This window comes from Acartia tonsa, chromosome 5 (assembly GCF_053477335.1).
Source record: "Acartia tonsa isolate MP-2025a chromosome 5, ASM5347733v1, whole genome shotgun sequence".
NCBI classification, from domain to species: domain Eukaryota; kingdom Metazoa; phylum Arthropoda; class Copepoda; order Calanoida; family Acartiidae; genus Acartia; species Acartia tonsa.
In genome coordinates this window covers 48,703,809-48,729,009 of record NC_137264.1, presented here as the reverse complement: position 1 = coordinate 48,729,009, position 25,201 = coordinate 48,703,809, and the positions used below count along the sequence as shown (strand labels likewise).

At 32.2% G+C, this 25,201-nt stretch overlaps 3 protein-coding genes across 11 annotated transcripts in view; all 3 read right to left on the bottom strand.

Moving 5' to 3' along the window:
• Nucleotides 1-8,657, bottom strand: part of mRpS29 (mitochondrial ribosomal protein S29) — a 38,678-nt gene extending 30,021 nt beyond the window's left edge. The window contains exons 1-5 of the mRNA XM_080161999.1: nucleotides 8,519-8,657; nucleotides 6,404-6,464; nucleotides 2,782-2,830; nucleotides 1,943-2,028; nucleotides 1,209-1,307 (exon numbers count right to left, since the gene is read on the bottom strand). Of these exons, the coding sequence (XP_080018125.1) occupies nucleotides 1,209-1,307; nucleotides 1,943-2,028; nucleotides 2,782-2,830; nucleotides 6,404-6,464; nucleotides 8,519-8,657 (434 nt within the window). The remainder of the gene's footprint in view (nucleotides 1-1,208; nucleotides 1,308-1,942; nucleotides 2,029-2,781; nucleotides 2,831-6,403; nucleotides 6,465-8,518) is intronic.
• On the bottom strand, nucleotides 8,617-16,374 carry LSm3 (U6 snRNA-associated Sm-like protein LSm3). Its single transcript, XM_080162001.1, has 4 exons — nucleotides 16,289-16,374; nucleotides 15,489-15,591; nucleotides 9,381-9,431; nucleotides 8,617-9,065 (listed from the first exon to the last, which is right to left on the bottom strand). The coding sequence occupies exons 1-4, from the start codon at nucleotides 16,351-16,353 to the stop codon at nucleotides 8,973-8,975; spliced, it is 312 nt and encodes a 103-aa protein (XP_080018127.1). The 5' UTR covers nucleotides 16,354-16,374; the 3' UTR covers nucleotides 8,617-8,972.
• The window catches only part of Hira (histone cell cycle regulator-like protein), a 49,564-nt gene continuing 40,727 nt past the window's right edge, over nucleotides 16,365-25,201 (bottom strand). Inside the window, exons 33-38 of one of the 9 annotated variants that reach the window (XM_080161989.1) lie at nucleotides 24,354-24,451; nucleotides 23,879-23,959; nucleotides 23,333-23,475; nucleotides 19,467-19,866; nucleotides 17,687-19,240; nucleotides 16,365-17,373 (exon numbers count right to left, since the gene is read on the bottom strand). In XM_080161989.1, coding sequence (XP_080018115.1) covers nucleotides 19,818-19,866; nucleotides 23,333-23,475; nucleotides 23,879-23,959; nucleotides 24,354-24,451 — 371 coding nt within the window. In that variant the 3' untranslated portion in view covers nucleotides 16,365-17,373; nucleotides 17,687-19,240; nucleotides 19,467-19,817. Of the gene's footprint in view, nucleotides 19,241-19,466; nucleotides 19,867-23,332; nucleotides 23,476-23,878; nucleotides 23,960-24,353; nucleotides 24,452-25,201 lie in introns of all 9 variants that reach the window. The other 8 variants (XM_080161991.1, XM_080161996.1, XM_080161997.1 and 5 more) reach the window with 8 other exon arrangements.

The window sequence follows — 25,201 nt, the reverse complement described above, 5'->3', positions numbered from 1 at the left end:
ATAAAAGCAAAGTTGTTCAAAATTTAAAATAAATAATCTTTGCTTTTCTTGTCATGATTATGTGGTAACTCCTAGTGGGTGAAAATTGAACTTGAAATTTTCAAATCTAATTTTCTGAAAAACCGCTGCATTTTAGATTTTATTGAAAAGTGAAATGAAGTTACCTAACCTAGGGTAATGAAATGCACTATGTCCCAATTTAGGTTCTGACACAAAAGTCAAAGCACCTTCATTTGCACTGTGTGCGCTGTTGTATAAATATGATTTGAATGATACATGTACGGAAGTTAATGCACACCAATGAATTGAATTGATTAACTGGAACTTCAATTTAAGTTTATTAATATAAATGTAAATAAATAATTAACAGGATGTCTTAGTGGAATCAACACGTAATTCATTAATTGGATAATTTTTGTGTAGATTAGAATCTCGTGAGTGAACGGTAGAATAATGAATCTGGTTTTGTAGGTTCTAAGCTATTTTGCTGATATTTATTATATCGACTTTCCTTAATATTATAAAAAAACAAGGATGACAACATCCATAAAAGCGAAGAACTGAAACGGTGGGACAAACGAACATTAACACTTGTACAGTCTCTGAACTGAATAATCAGAATATAAAAGTATCGAAAGAGTCGAAGCAAAATTTAAGTAAATTTGTTGGAAAACTGCTTGATACAGGATAATGTTTATGGACATACTTACATTTTTAGAAAATCAACATGTTTAAAATGGACGTACGGACATTCTGGTAATGATTATAGAGTTGCTACGGTTTCTAAATCGTACCTAACTACTACAGGAATCATCATGCAAAATTTGAAATCGATAGGACAATTCTAACATCTCTAAATTAACGAATAAAAGCTATCTATCTCGGACGGACGTACGGACGGACCGACCCTAATTATAGAAAAGCTTCGCTTTTAAAAACTTTTTTTAACGACCTCGTTCATAAAAAGTATTCTAGTCTTTGGGATAAATGATACAATTTGAAACAAATATTCTACAATATATAGTGGTAAGATTTTGTTTGTCTGAAGCCAAAAATCTCGAAACTAATAACAGATAATATTTTTTGCTTTTATCTCACCAACCCTGCCTCTTCCCCTAGATGCTAGGGGTATAGTTGGTATTACCAATAAACTGACAAATACACGGGCAAGTAAAATAGCTTCACAGTTAGGATGAAGATTGACTAACCTTACGGTAGGTTGTTCTAGATCTGATTCTTTAATACAATTTATAATTTCAACGGCTGGGCTACGAACCATTATACTCGTCTCTCCAAAGACTTTGTTCCTGAAAGATAAAGTTTGGGTATATCAATAACATTTATGAATCGGTTGGTTAGGTTTAAAATAAATATGACAATTTTTATCAGGATTAAAATTGGAATAAGTAAATAATAATATATTCCTTCACTATGACCAAGAACGTCCAAGATTTTTTATTTAGGGGGGTAAAAATTGAAAATTTATGGCACCGCCAAGTTCATCATTTTAGTTGGGGGGGGGGGGTTAATCTTTCTATCATAGAGGCAAGGTCGTCCAAGCTTTTTTTATTAGGGGGGGGGGGAGAGGGGTAATCACTCCTTTACCCACCCTCCCCTTGGACGTCCCTCTATGACACTTACAGGATTTCACGTCTTAGAAATATATATTCCTATATTTAACGAAGGGTCCTGGGATCCTTTGTTTTCAATCGAGATTTTTTTTGCCTTCTTTTTCCATTCGGCTAGATCCTGAAAATGTCATAGTGATGGCGTGTATCCTTATGGTTCTCCTTTACAGGGTAGCTATTAATAGGTCCTTGGGAATTTAGAAGGTTTATAACTATTTCGGGGGAGGGTACCACCAACCTTCCAAGAGAAATTACCCCCTTCCCCACCAAATAGCTTTTTATTTTTAAAACTAATATGAAAAGAAAATTTCAACCTGTTTGTCCATTCTCTGGGGGCAAAATAGTTTATCTTTCTCGGATGATCTCTTGGGTTTAATTCAGTGCCGAATAGTTTCACTATCTGAAAATATAACAAGGATGAAAATATCCATAAACAAGATTAGTTTTTATGAAAATTTGTGCCTTATGAAAAGAAAAACTAGATCACAAAAATCATGGAAATCATATTATATACAAAAAATTACAAATAGGCATACAAATATACACACACTGTAACTTCATATAGCGGATTGGAATTCTTTTCTAGTAGTTTGTTACAGACAGAAAATTTCCGAATATCCTATAATATACCTAAAGTACTAAGCTTTTTTTGTTTGTAGCGAAGGATCTTGCTCACCACTGAACCGATATGGTTCTTCTTTAGGGGGAAGCTTCTTATAGGCCCCGAGATGGTTTCAGGCTATTTCATTTTTATGATTAAACCTAGGTATGGTTTTAAGCTATTTTTCTGCCCTTCCATATCCCTTCGAATATATAGAGCCCCTAGATGCTAGGGGCGCAGACGCTAGTGTTTTTATAAACTATAAAGTAAATTGAGGAATGGGCATTTTTTAATTGGCACGGTGGAACAAGTGAGATCTTTATACTTTAATATTTGATTACTTAGTTCACTCTACGTTTACTACACTTATTAAACATACATGTTTCATGTAATTTTATATTTAAAAATCGAAATAAACAACAATGAAAAGTCTGTGTCAAACAACTCTTTTATGCCTGGAAATAATAAAGAAAAATAGCCCTGACGTTCTAACGTTATTACAGAGTGAAATGAAGACCTTAGTTAGAGAAAGTTTTGCCTTAAATAACTTACCTTAGGATCGACATTGAAAAATTTTCCTACGTGCTCTTGTGTGTGATTCCTAGATTAAACAATTATAAAATAGCTACGCTAAGATTCGAATACTAGATACAAAAAACAGCAATTATAAGTAGTTGTGGAAACTGCGCTGGTCCGAATTGATTGTACTTTTCAATCATGGAAGTTTTTAAAGGTCTTTGGTGGTTTTGGACTATTTTTCAAACCTCCGTGGACCGTCATCCTCCCTAGTAGCTAGGGGCGAAGAAACTAGTATTTTAAAATTGAGGAAAAATTTGTGTGATGATAAAGTAAGTATCTTGTGGTTATATATCCAAAAAAGCTAAAAATTCACACATTGCTTCCCAGAAGCATATTTAAAATATCTAGATTTTAATCTTGATATTATTTATCAGAAAGTATTTGTTATAAATTTTATATTGCCTAACATTAAAATTAAATGCTAGGTATACAAAGTAAAAAAAACTAATATTTATGACAAAATATCAAAGATATGTTTTATGTTCTTAATTTCAAAGAGGGGGGGGGGGGGGGGGAGTTTTGACACATTTGCGTAAACAGTAAGTATAGGCTTTATCTTTGGACTGAGAGTATAGTTTATTAGATAAAATCATTCTTGTATAATGAATTTTACCAAGTTTTAAGATTTTTTGGATAGGCCTCCAGGTTTAGGAGCTGCAGGCCTCCAGGTCCTCTCTGAACAGGTAAAAAATAATTTTTTTTTAAGAGTTAGAGGTCAGCTTATGAAACAAAATATGTAGGTATATTTTTTCTTCAAATATGAGAATAACATTAAAAAAAATGCATATTTTATCTTATGAGTCATATTTTATCTAACTCTTCAAAAAAAATTTTTTTATTTTTACCTATACAGAGGCCTGCAGCTCCTGAACCTGGAGGTCTATCCAAAAAAATCTTAAAACTTGGGAAGATTTATCAATAAGAATGATTTTATCCCTAATAACCTATCCTCTCAGCCCAAAGATAAGGCCTATACTCAATGTTTACGCAAATGTGTCAAAACTTCCCCCCCCCCCCTCACCTTTGATCTTCCAAATACTTTATTTTTAAAAATTTTTTAGATAATTTTTGGCTTTTTCTTATGTAGAAGTCAAGTAATATAAAATGAGGGACTATTTTAGTGTGTGTCTTTGGGATTCTTTTCTTAACTCTCGTTCAAGGACAGGCGTACAAAATATTCTAGTTATATAGAGTAGCTGCAATAATAAAATTGAAGAAATAGATAGATACAGATTTATAGAATATGTGTGTTTGATTTCCAAATATTTGATATTGTAAACAAAATATATTCTATACATGGAATTTCTAATTTTATAAGGGCGCACACTTGACTTATAATGAGACTTTAACAAAATTATAAAGCTAAAGAAGAGGGGGGGCCGGGGGCATGGCAAGGAAAAAATCAACAGCTGTTGCGGTTATGATGTAGTTTTGTGCTGAATTGCCTCCCTGCATTTTAAAATCAGACATAGTTCTATAATATGGAAGTGGACTAGATGACTTTTTACACTAAGTATAAACGCTATAGTTTTGGGTGAAGGGTGGATTGCCCCCCCCCCCCCCACGAAATAAAAAAAATCATGACACGCCCCATAATCCAATATGCATAGAACAACATATTTGCAAAATTGATGTTGTTTACATAGTTTAATATATAATATATTATATACATATATAAATAGAGAATTTAGGTACATCACACCACAGAAAAACTAACTTTCCCCTAAATTCTAGTAAACCAAAATCTGCCCTTGGTAAATTAAGTGATGGTGAAATGGTATTATGATTATAAATATCTACTAAATAGTTCAGTATGGTTTATTATTAATTAACATGTACAGGATGTATACTATTTATGACATTTTAAAAAGTTTAGATGTATATTTGACAAAAAATAGATGAATAATTGACAATTTTGGATGTTTAAATGCCAGTGTTAGATGTATATTTGTCAGCATACCTACGATATTTAGCAAATTACTGTCGAATTTACATCCATAAAAACATTTTTGACAGAATCAAAATGTATTTCTGCCAGTTGTAGATACGGCATCATCCCGTTAAGACTTATCAAAAAAAAATCTAATAATTTTTTTTATTATTGAATTAACATCCAATGTTTGAAGTGATTCTAAGCATCTTCCAGCATTGACCCATAGTATTTTTTTAGTGAATATACTAGGTTTATGTTTAATATTTGCTTTATCGACTAAAAAGTTAGGTTTCACCATTGTTTTATATGAAAATTTTTTTAAAAGCAATATCATCAAATGCTTTGTTGAGTTCAAAGGACAAAATAAAATAACACTGCAGAAAAGCATCAAATGTAGTAAATTGCAAAAGTACATTAATTAAACTGTTTACAAGTTACCAACCCTTTTTCTAAATATAAATTTTTAATCACAATAATTTATTTTGTGTCAAAGCTTTTAAACAACAGTTTGAACTCATCAAAACATTCGATGATATTGCACCAAACAATGCTTAACATTTCAAAGTTTTTTTCATATAAAACCATGGTGAAACCTAACTTTTTAGTCGATAAAGCAAATATTATACATAAACCTAGTATATTTACTAAAAAAATACTATGGGTCAATGCTGGAAGATGCTTAGAATCACTAGCTCTTGTTTGTGGATAGTCCTCTTTAGTAAAAGTCCTCAAAGCTAACTAATAAGAAATGTTATTGTAAACTAGTTTTGTCCCCTCTCTCTCTCTCTCTCTGGCAATGAATCCTAATATCATTTTCAATGTTATGCAAATTATAAATATGTTAAAGGGGACTATGCACGAATGAGAGCAAGTGATTCTAAGCACCTTCCAGCAATAATTCTACATATTTACCAACTGTACGAAATTAGGTTTCACCATGGTTTTCTATGAATATAACTTGAAAATGTTAAGTATTTTTTTGATGAAATATCATCAGATGTTTTGATGAGTCCATAGGTTCAAAGTTACCATCCTTTTCTAAATTGACATTTTTCATAAAAAAAAAGTTTACTTTTGTGTCACATCAGTTTTAACTCAACAAAACATTTGATGATATACAGCCAAAAATGCCTAACACTTCAAAGTTTTTTTCATATAAAACCACGGAGAAACTATTTTTTAAAAATTGGTATAACTATATCAAACATAACCCTAGTATATTTACCAAAAGAACATTTAGAATCAGTGCTGAAAGGTGCTTAAAATCACTTGCTCTCATTCGTGCATACTCCTCTTAATATTAATTTCAGAAGCAAAGTTCATCAACGTGTTATACGTGATGTTGGTTGGTATGCTCATAAACTTTTTGCGCCATTTAAACATGGTTCTATTCTAAGAATAATAAAAGAAAATAATGAAGTAGTCAAAACCTAAATTATGAAGGAGTGAAAAAGTCTAATGCTTCATAACAATTTTATATAGAACAACGTTCCAGTAAATACATATCACCCTCTTCAGTCTAATGCAGTTTAGCTATTTATTAATTATTAGTCTGTGGATTTATTTTTAAGATATATTTCTCACTCCATACTTAAAAAATAAGAGTTCAAAAATAAAAATTTAAGCTAATTGTATTTTCATCAGCATATAAATAAACATTACCTTGCAATGTTTTGTTCAGTTCTGTGTGGTGGTACTTTCACTTTTTCCTCTGTTTCTACATCTGAAATAAATATTATTAAAAGCGACGCTTTTCTATAATTAGGGTCGATCCGTCCGTCCGTACGTAACGGATAGCTCTATTCGTTAATTTAGGCATGTTAGAATTGTCCTATCGATTTCAAACTTTGTATGATGATTACTATAAGAGTTGTGTACGAGTTAGAAAGCAAAGCAACCAGAAAGTCCGTACGTCCATTTTAAACATGTTGATTTTTAACTTATCTAACATCAAATTTTTATGTGAAAAAATAATCCGATTGGTCTGATTTTTTGCATACTGATTCCTAGGACAACAAAGTACATTGTTATAAGCGAATCATCCTTATAGTCAAGTCCTAAAAATGTAAGTATGTCCTTAAAAAAAATCCTGTACCTATTTAAGCTGTTTTTCATCAGATTTACATAAAATTTTGTTTCGTTCGACTTTTATACATTTAAATTCTGAATATTCAGTTCTGACACTATACAAGTGTTAATGTTCGTTTGTCCTAAGGTTTCAGAGCTTCGCTTTTATGGATGTTGTCATCCTTGTTTTTCATCAAAATTTACTTATGTGTATTAGGGGGAAGAAGCAGGGAGGATAGGGACATTGAACAGTGAATTTAAAAAAAATCCCAATAATACCCTAAATTTTATAATCATGTTTTCTTATTTGGTGGCTCAAAAACTTGTGGTTTATTAAATCTTGATTTATTGGTTCCAAAACATAAGTAATGTCCAAACTTAACAACAAATAATTTTTGTCCAAAGGAGGGGTAGTTTTGTTAATTAAATTTGTAGCTGCAAAAAATTGATCGCACTTAAGATCCCTGGGGTTAAAGAGGGGGGGGGGGGGGGGGGTAGCGGGGGTTAATGCAACCATCTCGTAACCAATGAGTAAATGGCACTTAAAATTCGAATTTCCATCTGAAATTTTGCATGAGTAATCCTTGATAGGTCTATTTTCCCTAAATTGAACAAAAAGTTGGAAAAGTAACGGCTAGCAGTTTGCCATTTTTTGGCTATCTACAGGGCAAATTAGTCACAAAACCTATCTCCACATAATACTCATACGCCTGAGCCGCCGGCCGTTATTTTTCCAACTTTTTGTTCGATTTAGGGAAAATAGATCTACCAAGGATTACTCATGCAAAATTCCAGATCGAAATTCGAATTCTAAGTACCATTAACTCATTGATTATGAGATTGTTGCATTACCCCCCCCCCCCACCCTATATTAAAAAAAATAATATTCTTTAAGTGGTTCGGTGTTTAGATAAAACTACATTATAGAAAAAGCTTCATATTGGTTTCAGTAAGCTTTTACTTTTTAGGGTATTTTGTGTGGTAATGGGAAGGCCAATAGCACAAGAGAACAAGGTACCCTTACCTGCCGCCTCACCCCCTCTCAATTACATCTTTTTAGTAGCGAAGCTACTCTATAATTCGAAATGTCCGTCCGTCTGAGACAAATAGGGGGAAACGTGATTTTCTCGGCTCCTAGAAAAGATAGACAGCTGAAATGTTTAGTGAAGATTCTTATAACATATGCCCATCTAATCTATACATTATTTTGTCCATCAATCTGTTGTTTGGGGTGCTATATCGATTCCTAGATTTTCATGTTTTCGTAATTTTCTCGACTCCTTTTTAAGATAATGGGCTGAAACTTTAAGGGATTGCTTACATTCTACATATTTTCCTTAAGTTTTATTACGATTTATCTATTAGTTGGGGTGCTAGATCGATTCCTAGGTTTTTAGGTTTTCTATGGTTTTCTCGATTCCTATTCATGATTTGCGGCTGAAATTATCAGGAATTGAATATGCTCATATTCTACATATTTTTATCATGTTTCATTAAGATTTGTCGATAAATTGCGATGCTAGATCGATTCCTAGATTTTCGTGATTTTTAAGGTTGCGTGATTTTTAAGGTTTCCTTATTTCCCTATTTTATCAAAATTAATAGGTATTTATTGTATGAAACTGCTTTTTATTATTTTTTTTCCGATATCCATTCATAATTTTTGAGCTTCGCTACTTATGGATGTTGTCATCCTTGTTAATTGCTTACCCGTGGAAAATTTAGCAGAACCAATGCTGAAATATTTCTGAGCTTGGCTGAGCAAGGAAAATTCCTTTCTACATCTGACCAAACCAGACATTATTACGTCTGAAAATAATAAGTAAAAATGCAAACATTTACCTAACATTCAATAATAAATAATCCCCTCATTAATTCTTCTTTACATTCATTACAATAAACATGTTTTCTTTTTTTATATATTAAAGGTAGGTACAACGTTTATCAAAATAGGATTGGTTAAAATTAGACTGGGGTAAGATTTCATTGGTTGGGCCATTTTATTGCTGAGCTGTAATTGGTGGTTGTTTGATTTTTAAGAAGAACTCTGATTGGTTTAAGGGTTTTCTTTTCTTTATAAACTGTGGTTGGTTGGAGGTTTTTCTTTATAAACTGTGATTGGTGCTTGAAGGATTTTGTAATGAACTGTGGTTGGTTAATATTGTTAGCCGGCAGCTCTCATTGGTGGAGACACAAGGATGACACCATCCCCACGGACAAATAACATGGGGATATTTCTCTTCGTGGATTTGTAAACCTAAAATTACAAAAATGTTATTTACAAAAAAATGAGCTTTAATAGTTATTTCTTTCATCGTATTATAAACGGCTTTCCGCGCCTCGGGGCTAAAAAACTGGTTTTAATCTTATGATTGTACATTTTTATATTCGTAGAAAGCTGGATATAATACGATGCTAGACATAGTTTTTTCGTATGGATGAGAACCGGTTCCTATCCACCGGATTCGAATGAATACGAAAAATTTATTTATTAGGCATGATCTGCCTGCGATTGTATCCCAAATCTTATTATCAAATTAAAGAGTACCAACTCTACAAATAAAGTTCTCACCTCTTCATAAGTCTCTTCATCAATTTCAATCACTGTTACAGTTTCCTCAACCTTAATAAATAAAATACTGTTTTTAAAATGGTATTAGCAGAATAAGAAAGATGTATCTCAGATATGTATTACTAGCAGCTACACCCTTGAGGCCTCTAGAGGCATCAGGGGTGTATATTCTGCACAAGATTTATTTTTTTTCCCCTGCTACAAAATTTTTTATTTTTTTTCCCCCCTAGATTTTTCTGAAAAAGTAGGGGGGGAAATAGAAAAATATTTAAAGAACTCTATATTTCATTTATTTTATCCCTCCTACCACACATTTTTTTAGTTTTTTTAACCAAGGAGGGGGGCGAAATGGAAAAAATGTTTTCAGTTTTCTTAATTTTTACATTTTTTTTCCCTCCAACCACTTATTTTTTATTTCCCCCCCCCCCCCCCTGAGCAGGGGATCCCATGCAGAATATACATCCCTGAGAGGCATTTGAGGTAGGAGGGTTTCCTAGGGGCGATTTCTCTATAGGAGACCCACAGACATCCTGTTACTTTATTCAAAAGTGACCAAAGCTAGTTATTATTTTTGTATATACCTAATTCAATCTCTAATTGTTGAGAAAACGTTTAAAAAATTTAAAATATCTATTTCAAAACAATTCCCACGAAAAATTCTCAGACTAACAATGGTAACAAAATCCTATGAAAATCATAAAAAAGTTAGGGACAAATCGCAAATCAGTGGCGTGCGATGGGAAATGTATGGGGGGTGTAAACAGAAAACCCCCCCTAAGAACAAGATCTTTCGTCCCTTCTCTTCACCAATTTAAGGTTTTTTACACCTCTGGTGATTTGCTGTCCACGCCACTGATAAGATAAGAAATACCTAAGAAACATTCTTTGGGAGTTTTTCGTAACAACTCTATAACACAGGAGAATAAGGAAGATTTGCATGCATACCTAGTTATTAGGAAAAAACAAAAAAAGATTGATAGTACTAAAACAAATTGGGAGTCAAGGCACATTTATTTGCTTGTTTTTTCTCTCACGTTAAAAAAATTCGGCAAAACGTAAAAAATCTTCCATAAAAAGAATTAAGACTCTTTTCTCTTTTCTTTGACCTTTTCATGTTAAATATTTATGAAGGATAATAATGATATTTTCTGTAGAAACAAGGATGACAACATCCATAAAAGCGAAGCACTGAAACGGTAGTACAAACGGACATTAACACTTATATAGTGTCAGAACTGAATAATCAGAATATAAATGTATAAGAGTCGAAGCAAAATTGTAAATAAATTTGTTGAAAAACTGCTTGATACAGGATAATGTATATGGACATACTTACATTTTTAGGACTTGATTATAGAGTTGTTTCGCTTATAACATTATACTTTGTTGTCCCAGGAATAAACATACCATAAATCAGATCAATCGGATGATTAGATCACATAAACAATTGTTGTTAAAAAAGTAAAAAAATGTTTAAAATATGGGCGTACGGACATTCTTGTAATGATTATAGAGTTGCTACGCTTTCTAAATCGTACCTAACTACTAAAGGAATCACCATGCAAAGTTTAAAATCGATAGGACAATTCTAACATGCCTAAATTAACGAAAAAAGCTATCCCTCTGTGACGGACGTACGGACCGACCCTAATTATAGAAAAGCTTCGCTTTTAAAAAACAATTAAGCTTTAAAGGTGTTTTTATTTAAACAAGGGTTATTTAATCCATGTTAAGCCCACGATATGAAATTTTAATACTTCTATTTCAAATAGTAAGTTGCAACAAGGGGGGGGGGAAGTTCTGCCACTTTCGCGTAAACAGTGTGCAGTGGACTAGGTATTGATTTTAGATTATAGGTTATTTAGGATAAAAGTTTACTTTTGGGTATTAGTTCACGTATATTTAATCATTTTTTGAATAGGTCTCCAGGTTCAGGTGCTGCAGGCTGGAAGGTCGTTTCTGGACAGGTAAAAAAATTAAAAAATTTTTGTTTGAAGAGTTAGAGAGCAACTTATAAAACAAAATATGCTTCTTTTTGAATGTTATTAACATATCTGCAGAAAAAATTAAATTCGGCCTCCAGGTTCAGGTGCTGCAGGCCTCCAGGTACACTCTGGACAGGTAAAAATTTTAAAAAATTATTTGAAGAGTTAGAGGTACACTTATTAAACCAAATATGCATCTTTTTAAATGTTATTACCATATTAGAAGAAAAAATGACAATCGGCCTCCAGGTTCAGGTGCTGCAGGCCTCCAGGTACACTCTGGACAGGTAAAAATTAAAATTTCTTATTTGAAGAGTTTGATGTACACTTATTTAACCAAATATGCATCTTTTTGGATGTTATTACCATATTTGAAGAAAAAATGACAATCGGCCTCCAGGTTCAGGTGCTGCAGGCCGTCAGGTACACTCTGGACAGGTAAAAATTTAAAAAAATTATTTGAAGAGTTAGAGGTACACTTATTAAACCAAATATGCATCTTTTTAAATGTTATTACCATATTAGAAGAAAAAATGACAATCGGCCTCCAAGTTCAGGTGCTGCAGGCCTCCAGGTACACTCTGGACAGGTAAAAATTAAGTTTTCTTATTTGAAGAGTTAGAGGTACACTTATTTAACCAAATATGCATCTTTATGGATGTTATCATCATATTTGCAGAAAAATTTAAAATCGGCCTCCAGGTTCAGGTGCTGCAGGCCTCCAGGTACACTCTGGACAGGTAAAAATTAAAATTTCTTATTTGAAGAGTTTGATGTACACTTATTTAACCAAATATGCATCTTTTTGGATGTTATTACCATATTTGAAGAAAAAATGACAATCGGCCTCCAGGTTCAGGTGCTGCAGGCCTCCAGGTACACTCTGGACAGGTAAAAATTAAAAAAAATTATTTGAAGAGTTACAGGTACACTTATAAAACCAAATATGCATCTTTTTGGATGTTATTATCATATTTACAGAAAAAATTCAAATTGGACTCTAGTTTCAGGTGCTGCATGCCTCCAGGTATTTAAGTGTCAGGAATTCCTGCCTTTTTCTTTAGACGTGGATTGAATATACAATCTAAGAATTTCTTTATATTTTACTAACCTGGATGGAGAATCTGTAGCTCTGAATGACATCTGGATAAAATTAACCTCTCTCAGTAGTAATTTTAAAATTATTTCACTAGCATCTATACTTTATAATCTGAATCCTATTGAAATTGCATTCCCCATTCTGAGTATCTGTAATATTATATCTTAGACAGAATTATATTTTGCATATGTGTGGAAAACCATACATAAACAAAAAGTAATAAATACAGATCTATCTAGCTGGCTCCTGGAGGCCACCTTGACCCTATCTGGAGCACAACTCAAACCTTTCATCTAAATAAAACAAATTATAAAATTGATTTTTTAAACCTGTCCAGCAGGCTCCTGGAGGCTACCTAGAGCCTGCCTGAAACAAAAATAGAAGACTTACTTAATAAATTTAGTCATATTATTATATTTTAATAATTTTCTATTTAGAAACCTTTCCTCTAATATCAAATATTACCTTTATTGGAATTTACCTTGCCAGCGGCCACAAGCAGTCACCAGTGGTCACCAGGATCCAGGTAAGGTGTCCAAATCAAAAAGTATCAAAAAATATTATAACTGCCTGTCCAGAGTGTACCTGGAGGCCTGCAGCACCTGAACCTGGAGGCCGATTGTCAATTTACCTTCAAATATGGTAATAACATCCAATAAGTTGCATATTTGGTTTAATAAGTGTATCTCTAACTCTTTAAATAAGAAATTTAAATTTTTACCTGTCCAGAGTGTACCTGGAGGCCTGCAGCACCTAAACCTGGAGGCCGATTGTCAATTTACCTTCAAATATGGTAATAACATCCAAAAAGATGCATATTTTGTTTTATAAGTGTACCTCTAACTCTTCAAATAAGAAATTTTAATTTCTACCTGTCCAGAGTGTACCTGGAGGCCTGCAGCACCTGAACCTGGAGGCCGATTGTCATTTTTTCTTCAAATATGGTAATAACATCCAAAAAGATGCATATTTGGTTAAATAAGTGTACATCAAACTCTTCAAATAAGAAATTTTAATTTTTACCTGTCCAGAGTGTACCTGGAGGCCTGCAGCACCTGAACCTGGAGGCCGATTGTCATTTTTTCTTCAAATATGGTAATAACATCCAAAAAGATGCATATTTGGTTAAATAAGTGTACCTCTAACTCTTCAAATAAATGTTTTTAATTTTTACCTGTCCAGAGTGTACCTGGAGGCCTGCAGCACCTGAACCTGGAGGCCGATTGTCATTTTTTCTTCAAATATGGTAATAACATCCAAAAAGATGCATATTTGGTTAAATAAGTGTACATCAAACTCTTCAAATAAGAAATTTTAATTTTTACCTGTCCAGAGTGTACCTGGAGGCCTGCAGCACCTGAACCTGGAGGCCGATTTTAAATTTTTCTGCAAATATGATGATAACATCCATAAAGATGCATATTTGGTTAAATAAGTGTACCTCTAACTCTTCAAATAAGAAAACTTAATTTTTACCTGTCCAGAGTGTACCTGGAGGCCTGAAGCACCTGAACCTGGAGGCCGATTGTCATTTTTTCTTCTAATATGGTAATAACATTCAAAAAGATGCATATTTGGTTTAATAAGTGTACCTCTAACTCTTCAAATAATTTTTTAAAATTTTTACCTGTCCAGAGTGTACCTGGAGGCCTGCAGCACCTGAACCTGGAGGCCGAATTTAATTTTTTCTGCAGATATGTTAATAACATTCAAAAAGAAGCATATTTTGTTTTATAAGTTGCTCTCTAACTCTTCAAACAAAATTTTTTTAATTTTTTTACCTGTCCAGAAACGACCTTCCAGCCTGCAGCACCTGAACCTGGAGACCTATTCAAAAAATGATTAAATATACGTGAACTAATACCCAAAAGTAAACTTTTATCCTAAATAACCTATAATCTAAAATCAATACCTAGTCCACTGCACACTGTTTACGCGAAAGTGGCAGAACTTCCCCCCCCCCCTTAATTTTAACGTTCAATCGTTGAAGTACGGACGTAGTTATACAGTAGCTACGATCCTCAAATTACTTCTATCTGGCACAAACACTTCATATTAGGAATTTTAGATAATATATATATAAGTTCTGGAGAACTACATTATTAGGTACATATATTAAAAATTCATGTATATTTTTACAAAAATATAGGTATTTGTATTTCTTTTTGTCAAAAAACAATTTTGAAAACAACGTAAATTTCCTTTTAAGGCGGAAAAATAATTTCGTTATCCTTATAATAAAGTAACAGGATGTCTGTTTGTTTGACTGTGTGTCTGTATCGAAGGTTTTCGCTAACCGTAGAACCGATCGGGTTCGCCTTAACAGTGTAGCTTCTCATAGGTCCTGGGAGTGGAAAGGTTTATAACTATTTTGGGGAAGGATACCACAACCCTCCCCGGAAATATTGAAAAAAAACGCCACTCCGCGGACATTTTTGCAATTATCCAAAAACATAACTAACACCATCTAGCGGCGAAATAAATATTTTTAGTAAATAGCTGATAAACGGGGCTAAAAAAACTGGTTTTAATCTTTTTTCGTGAATAAAATGAACACAGCAATAAACTAAAAATTTTATGTAATAGATCTCACGAGAAATTAAAACCACGAATACAAAGTTCATGCAATTAAAGAGTTGGATGTTTATGATAGTTTCTCAAAAGTTGGGAAATACTATAAATCTCTGTTTAAAATGAAAAAATGATGTTAGATGAATTAGGTATCTATTTAATTTTAAAAAAGAGCGTCATTTTTTCCCATAATTCTGTAGTTATGTGAAAGATTTTTTAGTAAAATGCGCTCATTAGGTCAAATTGTTCTTAATTATGAGTTCAATTATACTATGCGTTTGGTCATAATTAAGGACAGCTTGACCTAATAATAGCATTTGGCTGAAAGCTTGCACCTAACTTTGCGGAAAAAATTACGCTCTTTGTCATTCTATGATTGTATCTTATCCTTATACAATATACATTTAAACACATTATGACAACAACAACACCAATGTAAGAGATAAATGTTACCTCTCCTAGAATCATATTTAAATGCTGATCATAAGCGTGGAGCCTCCCCTTTAGTTCTCTCTCATTTCTCATCTTTACATAAATCTTCTCGTCAAGAGATAATCTGAGAATAAAAATATTTATTATTTATTAATAGCGAAGCTACTCTTTATTAATTTATGTACGTCTGTCTGATTAATCAAGGTAACAACCGTTCATGATGGATGAATAATATTTATATCAATCTTGTAAATATTCTTGTGACAAACGAGCATCTACTTAGCATGGTTTCGGATCCGCATTGATTTTTTGCGGATCCGGATCCTCAAAATTTGGTCAGTGCGGATCCGGATCCTTGACAATAAAAACCTAAACCTTAAAGATTGGCTCTCATCAAGAGAATGTCTGAGATTGTATATAAATTTAGGTAGATTTTTACATTTTTTCCGCATTTTTTTGAGTCCAAGGATCCGGATCCGCATTTTTTTGCGGATCCGGATCCTTGGACTCGAAAATATGCGGATCCTTGCGGATCCGGATCCGAAACCCTGTACTTAAGTACTTACCCTATATTACTTTGTCCGTCTGTCGATCCATTATGGATGAGGCCTTGAGTTGAAGTCGTAGTACAGAGGTGGATTCTTAAAAATCGTGAAAAATCCTCCAAAATCACAAAAAAATCTACAATAATTAAAATAAAATCTTATGTTCATATTCATAACCCTTCTATGATTTTGTTTAATTTTTGTAGATTTTTAATGTGATTTTGGTAGATTTTTCACGAAAACCATTTTGCCCAACTAAGCGATTAGTTTACTAACCTGATAATATCCAGGGGTTCTTCAATAGATCCTGTCTGAACAGGTGCGTCCCCTTCCTCTGCCATTTTATACACAGTCTGAAGTTCAAGTTACCAATTAAAATTAAAATAAGAGTCTTGAAAACAAAGAAAGGCGTCTTTTAACAACATTTTAGGCGGCATAACGGCTTAATGTACAGATTATATTCGCACTATTTTTTAAAAAACAATGCTTACAAATAATTCAAAATATTTAAAACTCAAATATAAAATTGAGACGCGCAGCGAACGAACTAGAAGGGCAACATTTTTTGTTATATCTTTGGTTGTATGTTCAATTCAGCCGTTTGGCCGCTTGTAGACTAAAAGTTGCCAAAAAAGTCCTTTCTTTGTGTTCTTGATCCAGATTATGGTTGATTGTTTATTCAAATAAACATAAGTTGGTAAAAAAACTGGTTTTTCAATGCATAAAACATAGTTCAATCTAAACATGTTTAAAGCGTAAATAAAACAGTTGCTTTATTTAAATTCAAGGGAACTATACACAAATGAGATCTTATGGTTTTAATGAATTATCATAACTCTTGCAGTCTCATTCATGTTTAGTCCACATTCAAATTGCTAGTTGTAAGAAGAAAAAACTATTCTATTTTACATTTCTCTTATTTTATTTTATATACTTAAAGCAATATAATTGAACTATTTGTACTTTGGTAGTACAGGGATAAAGGAAGAGGACAATAACCTATAAATTAATCCTCCCCCAAATTTTATGGAAGGAAATGGTTTTGAAGATTAATTTAACCGTCATTGTTTTCTACCTCTGTGAAGAAAATATAGGTGGTTTCCCTCAGTATGCGAGCAAAGAAACATTACCTCCAACTCCTGCCATATTAAAAAAAATATTAATTAAGTGGTGGGGGGGGGGGGGTGACCTTAAGTCAGGGTGCAATGTTGGGGCCTCCCGCAGCGGTTAAGCTTTAAGAAAAAATAACCCCCCCCCACGCATACCTTTTTAAAAATTTAATCTAAAATTTGCTGGGGGAGGGGGGTTGTGTTCTCCGTAAATACTTTTGAGGGAAAGAACCAAAAAAATTGAAAATATCACTTAAATAAACTAATTTCGACCAGGTCTAAAATAGAGGTAAACCCGGTCAACTTGTTCGCCGTTAGCAGCTTTAAAAGATATCATTAATGACCTTCCTCTGTATTTCAGACTTGAACAACTATTACAATAATCCAGAAATGAAAAAATGTGTAAAAAGGCGTTAAAAACATAAAAAATAAAATAATCAATTTTAGAAAAAAAATATTAACTTCATTTATAAAATAAGAATAAGGTTCTTTTTTGGCACAAGGGATTTCATCTTTTTTTACAATTTAAAATCTTAAAGAAACTTTAATTTTTGATAGGTAATACCTGGGTTTTTTAATGTGCATAATAATGTATACATATAGATAAGATTCAATAAATAAAAGCATATTTTAATTACGAGATAATAACTCTAATGAAAAGTTTATTTTTTTTAATCCTTCCTATCCTTAAAAAAAGTGGAAGAAATTCATTCTTCTTTAAGTTTAGGTCGTAAAAGATTCAGAAGAGGCCCACAGGGTTAGAGGGCTAAAAACTAGGAATGGGGGATTTGTATTATCCACTTTTCGATTAGAGGAATTCTACCTAAAATTCTCACTCTAACTAACATATCATAATTTAAAGATTTTTAAAAATGCTTAGAATTTAAGTGAAAAAAACTGTTCATACATGAAATGAGCATTCAAAATTTTAAGATATAAAAAGCACTTTTAGCTAAAAGTCTATTTCTCTACTTTATCTTTAAACTAATTCTATAAGTAAATAGGAACATTTCATTTTATTATTAGGCTCAATGTGATAATATTTTTAAGGTCCAAGAAAATAAATAATTCAAAAGGGGTAGTTTCACGAAATGCATTTGAACTTATTTAGTGAACCGCATATTTTATCCTGGTTAAATGGTTAAACTACATTTATATGGCATATATTTGAAAGAATTTTAAATTTCTACCACGTAGTTTTTAAAATATCAAGACTTGAAAATCGTCTTTTTAAATTGCATACCTATATCACAAAAAGACAATTTTCAAGTCATGATATTTTAAAAACTACGTGGTAGAAAATTGAATTTATTTCAAATATATGCTATATAAATGTAGGTTCAGTAAATTAAGTTCAAATGCATTTCGCGAAACTACCCCTTTTAATTTTAATTTTTTCTCTTATTGGTTAAACAATGTCTGGGTCAAAATAATTACGAAACGAGTGACTAAATAAAAAAAATAAGCTAAAAGATTTAAGATTTGGGGGATACCATGGGCATGCTGGAGGGGAGTTAACCTTCCCTTTTTTACCCTATTATTTCTCACCCCACTCCCCCCCCCCGACAAATCTCTGTGCACGCGCCTGGGTGATAAATAAATGTTATCAGGTACAAAATATATTATTAATTCATATGTTTACAACATTTTTACATCTTCAATATCAATATTTAATATTCTGTAAAACTACAATATCATAACTTTAATAGGGTGTGTCTTCGATTCCAATCAGAATTGTATTTTATTACAACAGCACAAACAACTCGGCCCTCCCATATTGCTAAATCTCATTATTTACCACCCCTTTACCTATCCCACTCACTTATGTAATGTCAATGTGGAAACAAAAATTATGCATTATTAAAGACAACCCATTCAAGAACATAAATATTCAAAATAAGGATGGACAAAAAAATAAAGTCTTGGTAGCACAGAAACTGTAACTTAAAATATTGTATGAAACACAGTTAACGGTGAAAAAGTTTAGAGTTGTATATTAAAGTGCAATTTTAATAACATAAATTATATTATTTTATGAATTTCGAAAACTTCAAACGACATTTTGGAGATTTTTTTTAGTTCTGCTCCTGCTTGATTAATATAAAAGTTTTTAGATGAACTGAAATTTAATTTCCAAATGTGTAAACAGTTTCCTCGGTGTTTCCTCATCCTATATCAATATTTACTACTAGCTAAAAAACTTCAAACTTCAAAAAAAAAATCAAAATTTGAATGTGTATAAACGATTTATATATAGTATATTCAAAATTTAAACTTTTTAAATTTTGATTTTTTTGAAGTTTGAATATTGAGATAGTAAATATTGAGATAGGACGAGGAAACACCGAGGGAACTGTGTACACATTCGGAAATTAAATTTCAGTTCATAAGTTTTTAGGCCACCCTAATTAAAACAATATACGGAAAAATAAATCATTGGTTTTATGATGTGATAAATGCATAATAGACTAAGTACAATAAAAGATAAATTAATGTAACCCTCCAATAGGAAAAGGAAAGAAATGTGTGTTAATTTAGCATTCATTGTCAGTAACTTCTATATTAGATAATAAATATTTAATTAAAAGTCATAGGTTTCAGAATTCTTTTGTGAATATATTTTTTTTAATACACAATTATTGGTATATATCTCCTGATTTTTCTTGCTATCTTTTCTGGATGTCAGTATGGATATCTTATGCAAATAGATCCACAGAATTGGTTGCCTTCAATTCTTCTTCATTTCTAAAAAAAATACAGTAACATGTATTATATAAATCTAATTTAATCGTATTCATTTCAAAAGTTAAGTAATATTAAATTAAAATCTTTAAGAGCTAAAATCGGGTTTGCCTTGTTGAGAATATATCCGCATATATATACAATGTAGTTTTTTTAAATATCAAGATTTGAAAATCGTCTTTTTGCGATATATGCAATTTAAAAAGACGATTTCCAAGTCTCGATATTTTAAAAACTACATGGTAGAAAATTGAAATTCTTTCAAATATATGCCATATAAATGTAGTTTAACCCATTAACCAGGAAAAAATATACGGTTCACTAAATTAAGTTCAAATGCCTTTCGTGAAACTACCCCTTTAAAGTTATCAGAATTTGTTTTTATTAAATACTGTTTAGTGCCGCTGAAAAATTAAAGCAATGCTGGAATGGACCCCACAGTACTAGGGCTCCAAAAGGGGTTTTACTAGGACCTCCCCCCCATTATTTAGAATTTATGTTAAAAACAAGGATGACAACATCCATAAGTAAGGAAAACTTAAAAATCGCGCAACCTTAAAAATTTTAAAATCTAGGAATCGATCTAGCATCGCAACTTGTAGATGAATCTTAATGAAACTTGATAAAAATATGTAGAATAGGATCATATTCAATTCCTGATAATTTCAGCCGCAAACCATGAAGAGGAATCGAAAAAAACATAGAAAACCTAAAAATCTAGGAATCGATCTAGCACCCCAACTAATAGAAAAACCGTAATAAAACTAAAGGAAAATATGTAGAATGAAAATTTAAGCAATTCCTGAAAATTCCAGCCCATTATCTTAAAAAGGAGTTGAGAAAATCACAAAAACATGAAAATCTAGGAATCGATATAGCACCCTAAACAACAGACAGATGGACAAAATAATGTATAGATTAGATGGGCATATGTTATAAGAATCTTCACTAAAAATTTCAGCTGTCTATCTTTTCTAGGAGACGAGAAAATCACGTTATCCCCACTTTGTCTCAGACGGACGGACATTTCGAATTATAGAGTAGCTTCGCTACTAAAAAGGATGTAGAGCACAGTGCTCAACAGATGCTAAGAGAGAAAGCACAGTGTCAAATACCATTTAATAAACAAAATGTGAAACAAGAAACTCTTCTAGTGTAGCAATTAAATTATTTTTCTGAAAAAAACATGAAACCTAAAATTTAAGAACTTCATGATTACATCTACTTGAAATCAAAGATATCTTGCCTACACGTAAGGATTAAAAGGTAATGAGACACCTAGGAACAAGACAGAGCTTAAAAAAACAAGTGGATTTTATTTTTTTCGACTTTAGGTAGCTTGTTTAAGTACAAAATGATGTTTTCTACCAATGGATGTAGAATATAAGTGGATATTATGACAGGGGAAAAATTGTTGTCAATTAAGGTGTCTTAACATGAACATCTCTTAATGGTCAGTTCGTTCATCTAGTAAGAGGTGAGGGAATTGGGTAAAGGGAGTGGATGAGGGGAATCGTTTAACTAGATTTATTAGATTACATTGATAATCTGGTGTAATATCCAAGTAATATTAAATCCATTTTTTACCTCTATTACAAGTGTCATTTAAACACAGAGTTTGTTTTAACAGTCGTGGTTATCCTATCATATAAAGTAATATGCTTTTTTGTTGTCAGCAGTGAAGGATCTCCCTAATCGTTTAACCGACATCTTTTACAGTAAAGCTTCTAATATGTTTACTTGGGGGGGAGGGAATCTCCACCCTCCGAAATGAATCTCCTCTAGGAAAAATTATCCCCCCCCCCCAAAAAAAATAACAATATTTTTTTTCCTTTTAAAACTAAAAATAAGAAGAAGGGTCAATTTCCCCAGCTCTCCATTCCCTCAGCGCTCCTAGAGGCCTCTAGGGAAGAGCCGCTAGTAACTATTTGAATGATCTCTCCCCTTTGAACGTATTTTATATTATCTTCTGTAATTGCACTCTATTCTCTTGAATTCTCATTATAATAACAATTATTAGGTACAAGAGGTTTTAAGCGAAGCTAGCATTCTTCTGGGTTGTCTTCGTATATACAGCATAACGAATTCAATTTTAGGCATGTTAAAATCGACATGTAGACGTCAAACCTTTTGGTATTTTAGGCGTTGCATATCCATAGTAATGTTAGAATATAAGTATGCTCATATTAAAAATTTTGCGCCATATTTTTAGTTCAGACTGGAAAATAAGCTTTTATTTCCTTGTTATCAACTGTGTTGAATTGGCGACTGAATTTTTTTTAAAGAAAAGATGTTATTGATGTTTTCTTTCTTGTTTTATAATCAAGAACAAAACACTTAAAATTTTCAAGAACTGCATTATATAACCTTAAAATATGTACATTAAGCATTTATTAAAATGTGAACAATGAGTACTTTATTATCTTTTATTAAAAGCTATAATTTTCTATAAATGAGTTTATTTCTATGACTATTAACCACTATATTTGAACGAAGCATCTATATAAACAAGTCTTGAATGTATGCACGTACTGAGCGTACTGTAATTGAATAATTTTGATATTTAAATATGCATAACATTTTTTGGAACTTAACCCTTATCGGTCATGGGGGGGGGGGGGGCGTTCAGGTTTTAAGTAAAAAAAAGACCTAAAAACAAAGGTTGTTAAATGAAAGGGTGAAGGAAGCGAAAATTGACTTAGACTTATCAAAAGTCGGAAATTCATTATCAAACAGGGGATTTGCACAACAATTTAGCCCTCTAGCTCTAATAGGAACTGAGATAATACAACGCCCCCCCCCCCCCCCGACCGATTAAGGTGCGGCAAAGGGCCCGACTGTAAAGGGTTAAGCTAGAAATTGTTGAATATTGAATGTATTGATAATAGACATATCATATATTATTAAATTTTCGATCGACTGCCTGATTTGTTGGGCTTTGATTTTATTGATTGTTCATCCTTGTTTTTATAAGAATTGACAGCAACATTTTCCATGAAAACTATCCACAAATTATTTAGAAGATGAAATAAAAAATTCTGTATAAATCCTTCCCAATTTTTCTAGATACAGAATACCCATTATGTACAATGTGTCGCTTATATATATAACATTATACCTAAGAGTCCTAGGAATAAGTATCCCAAAATTCACGTGAAATTTAGCATCCTCTGTTTAAAACCAATAGGACTATTCTATTAAAATTATCAAAATTATAATAGTTATTTCTCGCATCGTATTATAAACAGCTTTCCGCGGATATAGAATGTACAATTATAAGATTAAAACTAGTTTTTTTAGCCCCGAGATGCCGAAGGCACGGGCTAAAAAAACTAGTTTTAATCTTATGATTGTACATTTAATATTCGTAGAAATCTGGATATAATACGATGCTAGACATAGTTTTTTCGTATGGATGAGAACCGGTTCCTATCCACCGGATTCGAATGAATACGAGAAAATTACATACCTCAATTCTGAATAGAGCCTCTGAAGGCTGAGATTAGCTCCCAGCAAGGGTAGAGCTAGCTTTAATAATTCTTTTCTGTTGAGACCAAGGTGTTGTGCGGACATAGCCAAGCTTCCAGTCTTACATCTCTCGCGAGATAGATCCTTAAAAGTTTGATAAATAGTATCTCTTTCATCTATAGTTAGTTTCTCAAGGGACAAAGGACCAGGATTCTGAGAAACAACTCTAAGTGAAAATTTTCCAACAACTCACTTCCCTTTATTTACAGAACAAAACAAATTTTTCGCCAACACTACGCCTCAAAGACATCCAAATTTTAAGCAATTTCAGATGGAATTAGTTGGCTGAATATCCAGCCCCGAATTTTCATGTAAAAGGGTATAGTTTGGATATGTTTCAATTTCTACTTATAAATGTAAGTTTTACTTTTTCTTCTTTATCTATTATTAATAGCCTCTTATTGTTGCTCGACTTACAGGCATAATTGTCTTCTATTATTAGTAAAATTATTTAAGTCATGCACCTAACCGAACAGAAGTAATATACCTGAAGGATACTTCTAAGCCTAGTTTCATGTCCTTGAGCCGCCAGCTGCTTCACCAGGCGTAACAGCCAATATTTGTACTCCTGAGTAATAGATAGATAGATAGTAAGTTGTTTTAGATTTAAAAAGATAAAATCAATAAAAAATAAATAAAACGGTCTTTATTAATTTAACAGACAATAAGTAGGTACAATATTATGTTTATTTTGTTTGGTATTTATTCTTTAAAAAACTAATTTTCATTTTCAGACTTATACAAAGCGTTTATTCATAGACACGATTTTGAGTCGTAAACTAAGTATTAAAAATAGTAAGTACAGTATCAAATATACTTGAAGCATATTATATTTTGGTCTTAATATTTCTAAAGAATCTTAAACTCTTATTGCCTTACTGGGTTAGATGCAATCCTTCTTAGCCTTAGCTTGCTAGCCTTACTATTATATTGCATATACTAAAATATCAGTCACAAGTTACCTGGGGAGATTTTAGAATAATACAAGAAGAAAGTTTGGCTTCAATAACAGAACTTGTCCAGCTGTCTGCTACACTGGCGTCCAGCTTGCCAGTCATACCTGGATACAATAGATTTTATTGGATAGATATATTACTAGATAGATAGATTATTAGATAGACATATAGAAATTGTCCAGCTGTCAGCTACACTAGCGTCCAGCTTGCCAGTCATACCTGGATACAATAGATTATTAGATAGATAGATTACTAGATAGATAATTAGATATAAAGATAGAAATTGTCCAGATGTCTGCTACACTAGCGTCCAGCTTGGTCATACCTGGATACAATGGCTATAGATAGATAATTAGATAATTAGATAGAAAGGTAGATATAAAAAATACTTTCCATTTGATCATTTGATGTACGTCAACGGTATTTATATAATTAAAATTATGAAAGATGTTTGTTGAAAATTGATTAAAAATCATTTTATTTAATCAATTTCTTTTCAATTTTTTCATTTGATTTATTTGATTTTGATAAATCCTTGAGTTAAAAATAAATACAAGAAATAAAATTCACAAAGACTTTTTGAATTACATAAAATCTAAAAAGTTCAAGTTATTGAAATCTTATTAACCAGCGCAACTAATTAAGCTCTCAATTTTAGAGATGCTGAACATATGTTCTTGGGTGTTTTGATTTAGTTTTCTGCATCTTCTTTACCTTATTATACACTGGCGGCTTCGCCCCTAGCCTCTAGGGGCTTTGCCCCAAGAGGTAATTAAATAAAAAATTAAGTACCCCCACTACTTTCTGTTAAAATAAAAAAATTAAGTACCCCCACTACTTTCTATTTTTAAAAA

Coding starts and splice junctions, on each gene's coding strand:
- LSm3 (XM_080162001.1), bottom strand. CDS start 16,353: ATGGCAGAGGAAGGGGACGCACCTGTTCAGACAGGATCTATTGAAGAA. Junction 9,432..15,488: donor TAAATATGATTCTAGGAGAG/GTAACATTTATC, acceptor TTATTTATTAAG/GTTGAGGAAACTGTAACAGT. Junction 9,066..9,380: donor ATGAAGAGACTTATGAAGAG/GTGAGAACTTTA, acceptor TTGTAATTTTAG/GTTTACAAATCCACGAAGAG.